We start from the raw sequence: 16168 nt of genomic DNA, 5'->3' as shown, positions 1-16168 counted from the left end.
CGAGGGCTGGATGCTGGGGGCCCTCATCAATAATAATAAAATTTTATTTCTAAGCCTCCTATCTGGCCAAATTAACGGCCACTCTAGGCAGCGTACACAGAATAAAATACAACATATAAATACAAAACAATATCAACTCTACTTAATCCAAACCCACCCACATCATTACAGAGTCAAACTAAAGTTACTCAGAGGTCCTGTATGCCAGCTGAAAGAGCCAAGTTTTCAATTCTTGGCGGAAGCCTGTCATGGAGGGGGCATGGCGAAGGTTATAAGGCAGAGAGTTCCAGAGGGTGGGGGCCACAACCAAAAATGCCCTCTCCCTGGTCTGCACCAGCCTAGCTGTTTTGACTGGCGGGACAGAGAGAAGGTCTTGTGAGGCTGATCTCGTCAGGCGGCCTATCTGATGATGCTGGAGGCGCTCCTTTAGATAAACTGGACCGAAACCGTGTAGGGCTTTAAAGGTTAACACCAACACCTTGAATTGGGCCCAGTAAACAACTGGTAACCAGTGCAGATCTTTTAGCACTGGAGTGATATGATCACGGCGGCGGCTGTTCTTAATCAAACGTGCCGCCGCATTCTGTACCAGCTGTAGTTTCCAGACCGTCTTCAAGGGTAGCCCAACGTAGAGCGCATTACAGTAGTCTAAGTGAGAGGAGACCAGGGCATGTACCACCCGTGGGAGCAGATGAACAGGGAGGTAGGGTCGCAGCCTCTGTATTAGATGTAATTGATACCAAGCTGCCCGGCTCACTGCCAAAACCTGAGCCTCCATAGACAGCTGGGAATCAAGAACAACCCCGAGGCTGCGAACCTGGTCCTTCAGGGACAATCTTACCCCATTTAGCACCAGGTCAAAATCACCCAACCCCCTCTTGTCTCCCACAAGCAGCACCTCGGTCTTGTCGGGGTTCAGCTTCAGCCTATATCCTCCCATCCATTCACTTACAGACTCCAGGCACTTGGAAATGGTATCCACAGCCATCTCTGGTGAGGACTTAAATGAGAGATAGAGCTGAGTGTCATCCGCATATTGGTGGCACTGCAACCCAAATCTCCTGATGATGGCCCCCAGCGGCTTTATATAGATGTTAAATAGCATGGGAGAGAGGATAGAACCCTGTGGCACACCACAATTGAGAGGCCAAGGGTCTGAAACCTCATCTCCCAGTGCCACCTGCTGGTGCCTGTCTAAGAGATAGGAATGGAACCACCGTAAGACAGTGCCCCCTATTCCCATTCCCCCCAGGCAATCCAGGAGGATACCGTGGTCAACGGTATCGAAAGCCGCTGAGAGATCCAGGAGGACGAGGAATGTATGTTCACCCCTATCCAACGCCCTCCTCAAATCATCCACCAGAGCGACCAAGGCTGTTTCAGTTCCATGTCCAGTCCTGAAGCCCGATTGGAACGGATCCAAATAATCTGCTTCATCCAAGTGTGTCCGTAACTGTGTGGCCACCACTCGCTCGATCACCTTGCTCAAAAATGGTAGATTAGAGACTGGGCGAAAGTTGTTCAACGCTTGGGGATCCAAGGAGGACTTTTTCAGAATGGGCTTTATTATCGCCTCCTTGAGGGCTAATGGCATTGCACCCTCTTCCAAGGAAGCATTTACCACTGCCTTGATCCCTTCGCTCAGTCTCTCTTTGCAGCTCACAATGAGCCACGTAGGGCAAGCACCTTCTGTGAGTGATCAAAGGTGGTCCTACACAGATGCAGGACCCAGGCCAGAGGGAAATGCCAGGTCATGGATGGATGGATTTATCACCACATTTATATCCCACCTTTCCTCTAAGGAGCTCAAGGTGGAGTACAAACATGGTTCCCCTCCCCATTTTATCCTCACAACAACCCTGTGAGGTAGATTAGGCTGAGACGCAATGACTCGCCCAAGGTCACCTAGTGAGCTTCATGGCCAAGCGGAGATTTGAACCCTGGTCTCCCAGGTCCCAGTCCGACATAGTTTACACCCCACTGGCTCATCCCATGCAGTTATTTATGGCACAAAATGTGCTGCCCAGAATCCAGAGTTATAATTAAGGGAAAGTGGGGTGGACCTGAGGGATTTTTTTGCCAGGGCTGTTGGGGGCCAAGATCAGGGGACCTCAACCAGCCAGAAAAAAACACAAGGCCACACCAAGTGATTGCTGGGTGGCCAAACTCCTCCCTTGCAAAGCTGGCAGGACAGAGAAAGAGAGATTGCAATCCAGTGCTTAGTCCTGCAGCATTCTTAGAGCATTCACAGATGAGTAAGAAACAAAAAGTAAAATTTAAAATACTATAAAAATAAAGCAACCCAAGCAGCCACAACTGTTTTTGGACTAGGACCTGGCAGACCCGGGTTCAAATCCCCACTCAGCCATGAAGCTCACTGGGTGAACTTGGGCCAGTCACCGCCTCTCAGCCTAACCTACCTCACAGGGTTGTTGTGAGGATAACATGGGAAGGAAACTTACACCATTTTGAGCCCCTTCGAGGGAAGGTGAGACATACAGGTAAAAAATAAAATAAACATCAAACACATTGCAGTAACCAAGCCACAAAGTTACCAAGGTATGGATAGCTCTGGCTAGGCTATCTCTGTCCAGGAGAGGTTGCAATTTGTGCGCTGGCCTTGACTGATAGGAGGCCCTTTGTGCCACCAAGGCTACCTGAGCCTCAAGAGATAAGGAGTATTCTCAGGCTGGCCACCTTATCCTTTCAGCCCTTGTCACTGAGATAGCACTGAAAGGGGCTCCTGAAGACCCAACAATCAGCCAATGGGCAGGTCCTGCTGAGCCCCTTCCAAGCACTGTGCAAGATAGCTCTTTGGAAAGGGCTCCGTACTGCAGTCAGCTGGTGGCTGGCTCATGCAAAGGCACAGCACTTTGCACGCCAGCTGACTGGCATTGCCTGCAAACCCCCTTTGGGCTGAACTGTCTTACTTGCCCCACACCAGACAATGCATCATATATAACATGGCTGGTGCAGGGCAGCAGGCATGGATGGCCAAAACAGCCTCAGTGGCGAGCCTAATTAGGCCTGGGGGCCAAAGGGTCCCACCTCTGCTCTAAGGCTTGGAGTCCACAACTTGGGGCTTGTATTTGGCCTATTTGGGGCGGGGCGGGGCGTATCACTAGTTTTTCTCCTGTGAAATGGGTATTTTGTCATGCCCTGGACAATTTCTTGTAATGTTAAATGTGTCCCTGGTCCCCAAGGTTGGAGACCCCTGCTTTAGAGAAAGTGCAATCCCTTCCAGAGCTGGTTGAATACCACCTCTCTGGGCAGATGACCTGTTGACCTACAGCACTTCTGCCTTGTCCAGTCTGAGTTTTAGCTTACTGACTCCCATCAGCCAACACAGCCATCCAAAACATCTGCAGGGCGCCAGGATGGGGAAGACTGCTGCAGAAAATCTAGACCTCCGTGATCAGCTGGAAGTTTTGCAGCAAGCAGCACAGGATAGCTGTCCCCATGTTGATCCTTCCTTTGCCCAGCATCAAAAGAACACTCTGCCTTTGAACAGGGAGCTTGACTCTTTGGCTAATGGCTAGTAGCCTCACCTGGAACGATTTTTGTTTTTGGTATACACATTAATTTGGATTTTATATATAAACATAATACAAGAGAGCCTTCGGGCTTAGGGCGGTATATAAATTAAACTAAATAAATAAATAAATAAATAAGATACAAGTGTATCAACATATGTTCAGTACAAAATAAACTGAAAATAACAGCAACTAAATGCTACAGTCAAGCTACCAACTATAAAGACCCTCACAAATTTATCCGGTATGACATTATTCCTCTTTATCACAGGAACACCTCTAGTCCCAAACAGGGCACTCACATCCAGTAAGATTCACCTGGATCCATAGATTGCTGTTACTCTTTTAAAAAACCCTGTAGACTAATGCTCACCAGAAGAGTTTATGTGGGAGAGGTGTCTGAACAGGAACCCATCTAGGAAGATGCCTTGTGTCTGGTCAAACTGTTCATCCATCTAGCACAGTATTGTCTGCTCTGGCTGGCAGCAGCTTCTCAGGAGTTCAGGCAAAGAACTCGTGAGGCATTCAGGGATTGAACCCAGGACCTTCTGTGTACAAAGCAGGGCCTCTGCCACTGACCGACTGTCCCTTCCCAATATCCGAAATGCAGACACCCCACAGACAGCTGTAACAGCCTGGCAAGGCTAGTAGCTTTATTTTGCCAACCCTTTCCTAATCATTCTGATCATTGCTCTCACATTGTCCACCGTCTGCCTTTGAGCTTTTACTGGGATAGGTTCAGAAGCCAGACTGATGCAGGCACAGCCAGGAAACTGCCATGACTCTGTTTCCAGCACCCACAAGAGACACAACACCCCAGACTCCAAGAGGCTTTCTATGTGAGCATCTCGCACTGCACAGGAAATCAAGCAGGTAGCTTTGGGGTCACAAAGAAATAACAAGCAAGCAGGAAACCTCTTAGAATAACCAGAATCGGTTCAGCTTCGTCACTGGAAATCACAGAGATCTGCAAGTTTTGTCTGATAACCGAAACGCTCATTCACCGTGGTTTTCAGGGGAAAAGAGAGCAATTACTTTGAAACTCAGCATGTCCCAGGATTTCCTGCTAATGAAACAAGCAAGTTCTCAGTGTGCAGGAAGCAACCTGCACTTCTGGGAAGGATTCTGCTAAGCTCAGCTCATCATCTTCATCCCTCTCTCTCCTGGAAATGGCCCTTTCTGCCCTAGATAAGGCAGCAGCGTCCACCCCTGAAGACCTCCTGCCTCCTCCACATATTGGTAGCAAAGTCCCTAAACAGGCAGTAAAGTGGTGTTTCAGCCCTCTGATAAGAAGGACCATGCTGCTCACCCACAAATGCCATGCTGAGCCTCGCTACGTGGCCTTGGTCACGACACTGTTGAGGAGCGATGGTGAAGCCATCTTTGAACTTGCAAAGTGAGTTGCCTCCAGTTGTGGACCAACTGGCAGCAAATCACTTTGCAAATTTAAAGTGCTATAAAACTGATCAACAGGAGCAGCTGGGAAATCTCAATGCTTAATTGCTAATTATTGAGTCGGTACAAAGGGAGGTTTACAGAAGAGCATTCTGAGAAATGACACCCCACATTGCAACATTACCAAGTCCTGCAAATTCCAAGGCATACCTGAGCAGGTTATATATACCTCGTGTGCTGTGGGGGAAGGGCTGTAGCTCAGCAGTAAAGCATCTGCCGTGCATGCAGGTGGTCCCAACTTCAGTCCCCAGCATCTCCAGGTAGGGCTGGGAGAAACTTCTGCCTGAAACCCTGGAGGGCCGCTGCCTGTCAGTGTAGGCAGCACTGAGCTAGATGGACCAACGGCCTGGTTCAGTATATGGCATCTTCCTATGCTCCTCTCAAGCACTCGGTTCTCCAGCTTTACCAGCCAGCAGTTTCCTCTGTGCCATTTTTACCCCTGCAGTTTGATAGTTGCCAGCTGAACCTGCCTGAGGAGGAGAAGGATGCTGTTGGCCTGACTGGAGGAAATAAGGCCAGCAGTCGCTCTTGCTCTCTTGGAGCAGCAGGAAACAGCTGAGAGGCTGGAATTAACACCTGCATGAGGGAATACAGGATGACCCTGGGCGGGATTGGCCCAGCCTGCTGTAGAAGAGGGCACTTCACAGTGCTGAGGGAAGCTGTGCCTACGTGCATCCCTAGAGGCTGGAGAGTCCTCAGGTCTTCCTGTGTATCTATGTTTCAGAAGCCGAACTGTATTCATCTTAGTGAAACCTACCAGGATGTATGTTTATGAGAGGCTCAACTGAAGGTTGCCAACCTTCGCTGTCTCTGTGCATTGTTTTGTCCTTGTGTCGCTTGCGTCTTGGCTTGATGTATGGATTTGTGTGTGTTTGTGTGTGTGATGCACGTGTGCATATGTGCAAGAATGTGAGGTAGTCACACACCCACTTTGACCACATGTATTTTGTTTTAGCCAGCCCCATCCTGGCCTGTGGCCCCTGGAAGGTTAACAAAGGGGCAATGCAGCGCTTAGAGTGAGGGTGAAGTCATCTTTTAACTTGCAAAGCAGGTTGACTCCAGTTGTGGACAAACTGGCAGCAAGTCACATAATCCTCGTCTGCTCTAGAGCAGCCTTCCCCAGTCTGGCATCTTCCAAAACTTTTGGACTATCAGCCTCACCATCGCTGAGTGACCATTGGGCCATCCTGTCTGGGCCTGATCAAAGCTGTAATAAATAAATAAAAACAATAGTTCCTCTAATCAAATGGATACAAACAGTATCAGTTGGGCAGGTATGCAGTGCTCGCCCTCTACTGAATGGTGGGAGATTCAGGACAGACCAAAGAAAGGACTTCTTCATACAGCGCATAGCAGTGATGGCCACCAACGTGGAAGGCTTTAAAAGGGGATTAGACACATTCATGGAAGATAGAACTACCAACGGCTACTACCCACAATGGCTAGATTACCTCCAGTATCAGGCAGTATGCTTCTAAATAACAGTTGCTGGAGACCACGAGTGGGAGAGTGCTGTTGCGCTCATCCTGCTTGCAGTCTTCCCAGAGGCACCTAGCTGACCACTGTGGGAACAGGAGAGTGGACTAGATGGGCGCCCTTTGGTCTGATCTAGCTGCAGGGCTCTTACGTTTAAAGAGGAGCATTTGGTGTGGGAGACATACAACTGAAGGCTCAGGAGAGCTGGGAGAAGTGACTTCTGTAGGTATCTTTGTCCGGGGACACAGCAGCAGTGAGCACCAGGTCACATTGCCAGAAGCCAAGTGAGACAAACATGACAGTTTCAGTTTTGGAATCAAATGGTGAAAGGAACAAGAATGAAGCACTGGGACCCTTGAGAGAGGAGCCAGTTAGGGCTCAAGCAGCATTTTTGGGGGCTCAGTACAAACGCAGGCCTCCTCCCACACAAGTACCACAATCTCATGATGAGTCATGAAAGAAAGCTCTCTTAATTTTGCAATTACATTTTTTACATTTCTGAAATGACCCCATGATGTACGCTGGGGGGTTTCTGCCATGCCTCCAACCACCCCCTTGCTACTTTTGTTAAAACATCCAGTCTGAAAAAGAGTCCAGCAAAACCTGCTATTTCATACTTTTTGGTTCGGCCTAATAAATGCATCTCCTCCTGAACCAATGTGACAGCAAACATTTTGTAAGTAGACCAATTTGCTTTAAAGCTTCCTTTTTCTGACCTTTATCATTGCAAAATCATGAATAATCTCCCTAAAGCTGATTTCTCTTGCAAGTCAGTCTCAACAGATGAATAGCTGGGTCTTCGTGCCCCATGCGTGGTTCAAGCTAGACATTGCCCTTTCGTGTACTTTTGGCTTGTCATTCCTGCCAGCAGCTCTGGCTCACTCTCCTTGAGATCAATGTCCTTGATTATTAGGGAGGTTTGACCCTCCCACAAGCTGTTTCTACCTCCTCCCTACACACATGAACCTCGGGAATTGGTAGTTCCTGAAACAGCTTGTCATACAGTGAAGCACAACTCTGTCTGGTCTCTCAGAACACATGTTCTCATATAACCGCACAAGCACATACTCTCAGTAACAGAGAAGGGCTTGGCTGAGCAAATCACTCTGCAGAATGTTGCTAGTCCTGCTCTATGATGGCTTCTGATTGGCTCAAAGGTATGTATTTGATACAGGGAAATAAATGTCCATAAATATCCTCAAGTATAACTTACAATTTAGCCTCAATTTCTCTTTCTCGTGGTAATGGGGTTGCAGCCAAGCCAGCCGCCACCTCCTGGATCTCTGGGTCCCAGTAAACTGTACCACTCCCCCACCCAGTTTGAGGCCAAAGGAGGATTAATTAAGGAGTGAGCAGGAAGATGTCGGAAGAATGAGAGACCATAGAGCAAGTTATCAGATTGAGAAACATGGGCAGCAAGACCCACTGTTAGGAAAGTCTAACCTGACAACATCAGACGTTAGCGGTTCTGCAAGTCTGGCAGAGCCATCTGATGCTCTCATTCTAACAGGCCTAGAGATACATTGCCACTACGTCAGTGGAAGAGTTGCCACATCCAGTGCTCAGCCAGGAAGGAAAACACAACCCCAGAAAATGCAAAAACAGCATTAAAAGAGTAGACAGGCCCGCAGAATCTCTGGAAATACTGCCCCTGTGCTCCAGTCAGAAACTGCAGCAGCCGTTTCCATTCAACATTAAGCCAAACCATAGCTAAGCATGAACAAGCAACAGTGCAAGTAAGTGCATGGAGAAAAAAATCATAGCCGCTTTGATCTTCCCCTGGTTCTGCTGCTGCCGCTGTTGCCACGTTACAGAAAACGAGGCCACTGTTACATCTAAATCTGGGTTTATGGTTTATCTCCCACGGACACACCACAACCTGTACGCTTGACTACAGCTCATGGTTTATTTATTTATATTTATTTATTTATTAAATTTCTATACCGCCCCATAGCCGAAGCTCTCTGGGCGGTTCACAACAAGCAAGGTTTATGTGAGCTGCAGCAACAGCAGCAACAAACAAAGGGACTTTTGTCGTTTAGTTTGCAAAGCAGGTATAAACATGGTCAGGACATCGCTGGTTCAAATCCACACAGGGAAATGCTTCCTTTCTCAGTAGCCAGCTTCAACTGAAAAGCGGATAGTCAGTCAGTTGTAGAGAAACATTAGCAAATGCACACATGCTTCCGGAGGGACTGGTTCAAATTACCCGCAGGAGGAAACTTTCATGACACTAGCCAGATATTGGTTGGGAAGGCCTGCAAGACGATGCTCCTGAGGTCCCCCTGGTCCCAGACCCACAGATCTGTGGGATCTATGGCCCAGAAATGCATTACCAGGAAAGTGGAGGGCCATTACCCAGTGTTAGAGCACCTGATCTGCATGCAGAAGGTCCCAGGTTCAAACCCCAATGGCCTCTCCCGTCTGAAACCCAGGAGAGCTGCTGCCAGTCAGTGTAGACAATGCTGGCCTAGATGGACCAATGGTCTGTTAGTGTTAGGCACCTTCCAAATGTATTTATTTATTTAGAGCATGAATATATATCACTTAACATGTTTAGGAAAATCCTGCACAGCCCCTGACATTAACCTAGGTAGAGCTGCTGGGTCAGGCCAAAGGGGACCCATCTAGTCCAGCATCCTGTTCTCACTGTGGCCAAGCAGATGCCTCAACGGGAACCCCACAAGCAAGACCTGAGTGCAACAGCAACTCTCGCGCTTTTGATTCCCAGCAGCTGGCACTCACAGGCACAATTCTGCCAACAACGGAGGTAAAACACAGTCATTGAGGATAGCAGCAGTTGCTCTAGATGGGCATCCTGTTCTCACAGAGGCCAAGCAGATGCCTCAACAGGAAACCCACAAGCAGGACTTGAGCACAATAGCACACCCTCACTTGTGTTCCTGAGCAAACCGCTGCTCAGAGGCATGCTGTCTCCAATATTGGTGATAGTACATAGCCATTATGGCTTATAGCCAATGACCATATTCTCTGTGAAGTTCAATAATAAGGAGTTGGGTCAGTGAGTTCAGGGCCACAGACCCAGGTGAATTCCTTCCTATGGTACTAAGGGAGCTATCTACTATCCTCTCAGCTCTGTTTATGATGTTTGAGAAATCCTGTAGAACAGGTGAGGTGCCCCAGGACTGGGAGCAGGCAGCTGTTGTTCCAAACTTGATCCTTCAGGGGGAGTGCAACCCCATCCAGCACCAGTTGACTTCCACTATGCAGATCAACAGATTTTCCCATCCATCTTGTCTGGATTAAGTTTCAGCTTGTTTGCCCTCATTCATATCAAAACTGCCTCCAGATAGTCTCTGGACTAGTCAGTGGAAAACTGAGGTAGAAGGGAAGTCATTTGCACACTGATGATGTTGAAAACTCTTGCTTTCTCCCTGGAAAGGGTGTGTAGCTGCTCTCCTTTTCCTTTGTGCGTGTGTAATAATAAAACAAATTCAGTGGCAAGGACTGCCTTTCTCCAGTTCCAGCTGGCTCACTGCCTTTTGGCCCCTTCTGAACAGAGATGACTTGGCCACAGTACTCCACAGTACTCCACAGTACTCCATGCTCTGGTGACTTCCAGATTGGATTACTGAAATGTGCTGTATGTGGGGCTGCCCTTGAAGATGACCCAGACTTCTACTGGGGCAAAATGCAGTGGCTGGGGTTGCTTTTAGAATCCATATAGCCCATGTTGTAAAACAACTTAGGCTCCACATTTCTGAAAGGCTGCCTCCTTCCCTGCAGACGCTGTTTGGGGTTAAGATTGGCAAAGGGGCCATCCTCCAAAGTTTTGGGCAGGGCCTTCTTTGTGGCAGCCCCTAAGTTGTGGAATTCCCCCATAGAGATGCGCCTGGCATCTTCACTATACAGTTTTTGCTGAATACTGAAGATGAGGTGCGCCTGGTGCTGACGCTGCTATCTTTTCGGCGCCAGGTGAAAACCTTTTTATATTCCCAGGCATTTTAATGTGTACTATTAATATTTATTGATGTATTTTGCTGCTGTTTTGATTTTTGTTTACGTCTGTTTGGTTTGATTCCATTTATTATTGTATTTATATATTTTCTGATTGTTTTATTGTTATGTACACCGCCCAGAGAGCCCTTGGGCTTAGGGCGGTATATAAATAAAATAAATAAATAAAATAAATAAACACAAACCTCCAGATGATTCAGATAGCATAGTTTCCAAGTCACAAGCAATAATAGTTCCACTTTGTTCTGCACTAGTCAGACCACACCTGGAGTCCTGTGTCCCATTCTGGGTGCTGCAGTTCGGGTACATAGGAAGCCATCTTTTACCGACTCAGACCATTGGTCCATCTAACACAGCATTGTCTGCACTGACTGACAGCTGCTCTCCATAGGTTCAGGCAGGAGTTTCTCTCAGCCCCGCTGAGGTGCATCTGCCAAATTTGTTGTAGTTTTAGGCAAATGCTGAAGCTACACCTCTTCACCCTGGCCTTTGACACCCAAAGCATGTATTTTTAGGACCCACTGTATTTTGGGATTTTAAATTGTTTTTTAATATCGTTTTTAAAAATGGTTGTAACCTGCCCTGGGACCTTTGGGTGACGGGTACGTAACAAATGACAATAATATTAATACCTGGAGATGCTGTGGACTGCACCCCAGACCTTCCGTCTGCAAAGCAGATGCTGTACCACTGAGTGACAACGGCCTTTCCACTTTAAGAAGGAAATACAGAGCAGGATCGGAGGAGGGACATGAAGATGCTCTGGGCTGTCTAGACAAGAAGCCCTTTGAAGGAAGTCTGAAGGAACCGGGTATGTTTAGGAGGGAGAAGAGAGGAGGGACGTGACTGACAGCACTCCCGGAGACCCTGAAGGGCTCCTGTGCTAAAGTGGACGACGCAGGCTTCTTCTCTGCTGCTCCTGCGGTGGGAGTGGGGGGGAGGAGGAGGGAGATTTCGGCTGAGGATCAGGCGAAACTTATTAGGAACAGGTCGACACTGGAAGGGGCGGGTCGGTGACTGGCTGGGCAGACTCTCCCTCCGCCCACCTGCTCTCTCGCTCTGGGTTCCCTACATGGGGAGGGAAGAGGCTGGACTCGATGGCCCACAAGGCCCCTCCCTGACTCTGTCTAACATATTATTTCATGTAAAAAAAACCCGACACTTTTTTGGGTTTAAAACGTTTAAACATAGCCCTGCAAAAACACATGCAAACGCTGCTCCTACGTCTTTCCCCCACGTTGCAGGGTGGGTTGACTGAACGCGGCTTACCACAGCCCTGCAATGTAGGCCAACTGGAGCGGAGGCCGAGAAGGTGGTCTCTTCGAGGGAAATAAAGCGGGAGGGGGGGCGCTACAAAATTGCGTCAGCAGCACGAGGAAAAACGCGGGAGGGGGAGGTTCCAGGCAGCCGGTGGGGTCGTGGGAATTATGGCCACAGAGCCCCGCCCCCTCCGCGCAAGCGCCTTTTCCTCTTTCGTCACTTGCAGTCGACAGAGGAGGCTACGTCAAACCGTTTGTATACGTTTGTGGAGAGACCTACAGTCACTTCCGGTTCCTGCTGTGCAGAGCTTCCGGCTAGGTCTTTGCTCCCGTGTTTGTGTCCCCGCGCCGTGGGGCCTCCCTTCGCCCGGTCCTGAGGAGGAGACGCCGACGCCGCCATCATGTCAGGCTCCAGCAGCGCCCTCATGAAGCAGCCCCCGATCCAGTCGACGGCGGGGGCCGTTCCCGTCCGCAATGAGAAGGGTGAGGCGTCTTGGGGGTTATGGGGGTCTTGTGCTTGGGGCAGGAGCAGCGATGGGGGGACACCTTGATTGGGACAGTGGCATTCCCCGCCACCGCTATTATTATCAATTTGATTTATAACCTGCCCTTCATCCTGAGGTCCCAGGTTAAAATACACCATTGAAAACAACGTAAAATCACAAACCACACCAAATAAACAAACAAATAGATAGGTTCTAGAAATATCCATCTCAGGGGGTCAAAGGCCAGGGCCAAGAGACTAGCCCGTCTGATCTCCTGCTTCTCTTCCAGGGGAGATCTCCATGGAGAAGGTGAAGGTGAAGCGCTATGTCTCGGGGAAGCGGCCGGATTATGCCCCAATGGAGTCCTCTGATGAGGAGGACGAGGAGTTCCAGTTCATCAAGAAGGCCAAGGAGCAGGAGCTGGAGCCAGAGGAGCAGGAGGAAGAGCTGGCCAGTGACCCTCGCTTGCGCCGCCTGCAGAACCGCATCTCAGAGGATGTGGAGGAGAGGTGAGTGTGGCGCCCTTGTTGCTAGGACTAGCTCAGGTGAGTGCCAAGCACTGGGGGGGGGGGTTGATTCCATACAGAGCTGCTTAGGAGGTTGTACTTGGCATAATTATAAGTTGACCTCCCCCAACTGAGGTGGCAGGTGTGGAAAAGGGCAATCTGTGGGGGAAAGGCTGTGACAGCACGGCACAGAATGGGGGCTTTGGAGGCTGTGCTCCAGTTCGTTGTTTTGAAAGGTGGGTGTCTGCATTCCAGGTTGGCCAGGCATCGTAAGATTGTGGAGCCAGAGGTGATGGGGGAGAGTGACTCAGAAACAGAGGGAGAGGCCTGGCGTGTGGAGCGAGAGGACACCAGTGAGGAAGAAGAGGAAGAAATTGATGATGAGGTATGAGCAAGTGTGAGGAGCCACTCTCTCTTAACAGTTTCCTAGTGTTGGCATTGGATTCTGCTGCTTCAGTGAAAGTGCATGAGGGTTATAAAAGAGAGAAAGCCAGTCCTTGAACAAATATGAAGATCAAATTTATTCTGATAGCGTCAGGAGTCAGACACTTCTTGTCAGGGAAACAATTTCTGGTGGGGTGTGCTGTTCCTGTACAGAACAGTTAACTAACTCTCCTGAGTCCTGTCCCTGACGTATGGAAGCTTCCTCATACTAAGTCAGGTAAGCTGTTTATCTGACCCAGTATTGTCTTCTGAGTTGCAGTGGCTCTTCAGGGACTTGGGCATTTTTCTTAACCCTACCAAGAGATGCCAGGAATTGAACCTGGTACCTTCTGCATGCAAAGCAGACACTCTATACCACTGACCTACAGTCTTGCTCCTGAATAAGCAGAAGCAGGCCGCATGACAGGATTATGCTAATAGCACATGGCTTTCTTTTATTTTGGTGTGGATATAAGATGCCCCTTCCTGAGACAACCACATGGATTCCTTTAATTTCTCCTTTCTGGATAGGAAATTGAGCGTCGCCGTAGCATGATGCGGCAGCGCGCTCAGGAACGTAAGAACGAAGAGCTGGAAGTCATGGAGCTGGAAGATGAGGGCCGTTCTGGGGAGGAGTCTGAATCGGAGTCCGAGTATGAGGAGTATACAGATAGTGAGGACGAGACTGAGCCACGCCTTAAACCTGTCTTCATCCGCAAGCAAGTGCCATCAATCCTGGGGAGGGGAAGCTGGTCTCTAAAGAAGTGGAGCTGTGTGATTGGGGTCAGCTGAGAGCCTGCCAGTAGAGCGTCCTGGCTTGGGCTACTTGGATGGTTTCTTTATTTTGGTAGCACATGAATGCAAGCCTAAGGGGGAGCTCCATAGGAGGGGATCTTGATCAGGGAGGACACTGGTTCTGGTGAGCAGATGCTTTCAGGAGATAGTTTGACGTGGAGACTGTTCAGAGTTCATTCCCAATGTCTGCTGCAGGAAGGACAGGGTCACAGTCCAGGAGCGAGAGGCAGAGGCACTGAAGCAAAAAGAACTAGAGCAAGAAGCCAAGCGGATGGCTGAGGAGAGGCGCAAGTATACCTTGAAGGTATGGGAAAAGCAGGCATGTGTGTTTCAAGGTGGAGAAGGAAACGGAAGCACCTCAGGAGACTCACTCTCTATTAATTTGCTGTAGATTGTTGAAGAAGAAGCCAAGAAAGAGTTGGAGGAGAACAGGCGCTCTTTGGCAGCCCTCGATGCTCTGGACACAGATGACGAGAATGATGAGGAAGAGTACGAGGCTTGGAAAGTGCGGGAGTTGAAGCGCATCAAGCGGGACCGAGAGGAGCGTGAAGCGTAAGTGAACCTAGGCACAGCACAGGTTGTGCAAGGGCTGAAAGACTTCTGGGTCCCAGTTATGAATGATTGAAATGGTGTTGAAGTCAGGCTGGGTATTTGTGTATCGCCATGAAAGCTTAGAGGGTTGCTAAGCAAGCATTTCTGAGTTCAGGACTGTACGTTTTGTAAGATTTTGTTTTGAAATGAGCTTATGGGAAGCAGCAGAATGGCATGGGGGGCTATTTTCAATTTAACATGGCGGAATGTGAAAAATCCACCCTGGCTATAATTTAGCAGTATACTTTCAGGAATTATATGCATTAGAAAGGTGGGGAATTTTCATAGGCAATTTAAGTGGGCTTTCTCTTGTGGAACTAAATCCATCCACTCTGCCGGGAGTTTCCCAGAGATCTCCTGTGCAGAATTGAGTGGCCAGGGTGAACGAGGACACTTTCTGCTTCATATAGGTTAGAGAAGGAGAAGGCAGAGATTGAACGGGTGCGGAATCTGACTGAGGAGGAACGCCGTGCTGAGCTCCGAGCCAATGGCAAAGTCATTACAAACAAGGCTGTGAAGGGCAAATACAAGTTCCTGCAGAAATACTACCATCGGGGGGCCTTCTTCATGGTGAGTGCCCAGCCAGAGCCCTGCCAAGGGAAATGCACATTTGAGGGCAGAGGCTGGTGCCCAGGTCAGAGTGCTGAGGGGGACAGGCAGCAGTGGGAGGGGCTGAATCCCATCACTCTTCTTCAGTGAATACCTTAATATGCTGTCCCTGAACAGTAGCAGTATTCCTTTCTGCTACACTATCTCCTGAGGCCGGCTTGGACTTTCCTGGTAGAATGGATAAGGAGAGGCTGCTGTGAGCAAGCCTGCCTCTATTGACCTGTGTGCTTCATTCTGTAGGATGAAGATGAGGATGTCTACAAGAGGGACTTCAGTGCCCCAACTCTGGAGGATCACTTCAACAAGACTATCTTACCCAAAGTCATGCAGGTATGTGTGAGAGGGGAGGGGGTTCACTTCCTGGGTTTGGAGCCACAACTAGCTTTGGCTGTCCTGTGTCGTAGGCATGTGCCCTCCGCATAGGATTTCAGAGGTTCCTCTTTAGTTTCCCCACAACTTGCGTTTTCTTTGCTGTGCAGGTGAAGAACTTTGGACGCTCTGGGCGAACAAAGTACACACACTTGGTAGACCAGGACACAACCTCTTTCGACTCTGCATGGGGGCAGGAGAGTGCCCAGAACACTAAGTTCTTCAAGCAGAAGGCAGCTGGGGTGCGGGATGTCTTTGAGAGACCCTCTGCCAAGAAGAGAAAGGTTACCTGAGTTTGGATCTCACTGGACCAGCTTTGCCCTCTTTCTGTGGCTTAGGACCACAAAATATTTCCCTGGTTTGGACCCGTTTTATTCTTCATCTTTGGATGGAGGCCTAGTCCGTCTTGAGCAGTCACCTTAACCCGTTTCTAGGGAGTTGGCACCAGCTTAGCAGGCTCTCCATATCCCTTGGAGTACACCTGCTCCCTCTTCAGTCCTGTTTGTTAATTTTGTTTGCCGATTGTATATACTTCTTGTTCTCTACATGGACACTGTTGTAAGGGGATGGAGTAGAAGAAAAGCAAGATGAATTCTTATTAAAGGTATTTCTTACCAAGTTGCTCCTGTGGTACATGTTCTGACATTTACACATTGACCCTGTTGTGTCAAAGTGATGCTCCAGTTCTG

General features: G+C 49.0%; 1 protein-coding gene across 1 annotated transcript; it reads left to right on the top strand.

Annotated features, from left to right (window-relative positions):
* The first annotated feature begins 11944 nt into the window (after positions 1 to 11944).
* On the top strand, positions 11945 to 16097 carry MFAP1 (microfibril associated protein 1). Its single transcript, XM_061595645.1, has 9 exons — positions 11945 to 12184; positions 12476 to 12695; positions 12948 to 13077; positions 13647 to 13834; positions 14106 to 14214; positions 14302 to 14462; positions 14912 to 15071; positions 15351 to 15440; positions 15590 to 16097. Exons 1-9 carry the CDS (start codon positions 12103 to 12105, stop codon positions 15770 to 15772), a joined length of 1323 nt encoding a protein of 440 aa, XP_061451629.1. The 5' UTR covers positions 11945 to 12102; the 3' UTR covers positions 15773 to 16097.
* Positions 16098 to 16168: the final 71 nt, after the last annotated feature.

Source organism: Rhineura floridana, chromosome 14 (assembly GCF_030035675.1).
Source record: "Rhineura floridana isolate rRhiFlo1 chromosome 14, rRhiFlo1.hap2, whole genome shotgun sequence".
NCBI lineage: Eukaryota > Metazoa > Chordata > Lepidosauria > Squamata > Rhineuridae > Rhineura > Rhineura floridana.
This window is presented reverse-complemented; position numbering and strand designations above follow the sequence as displayed.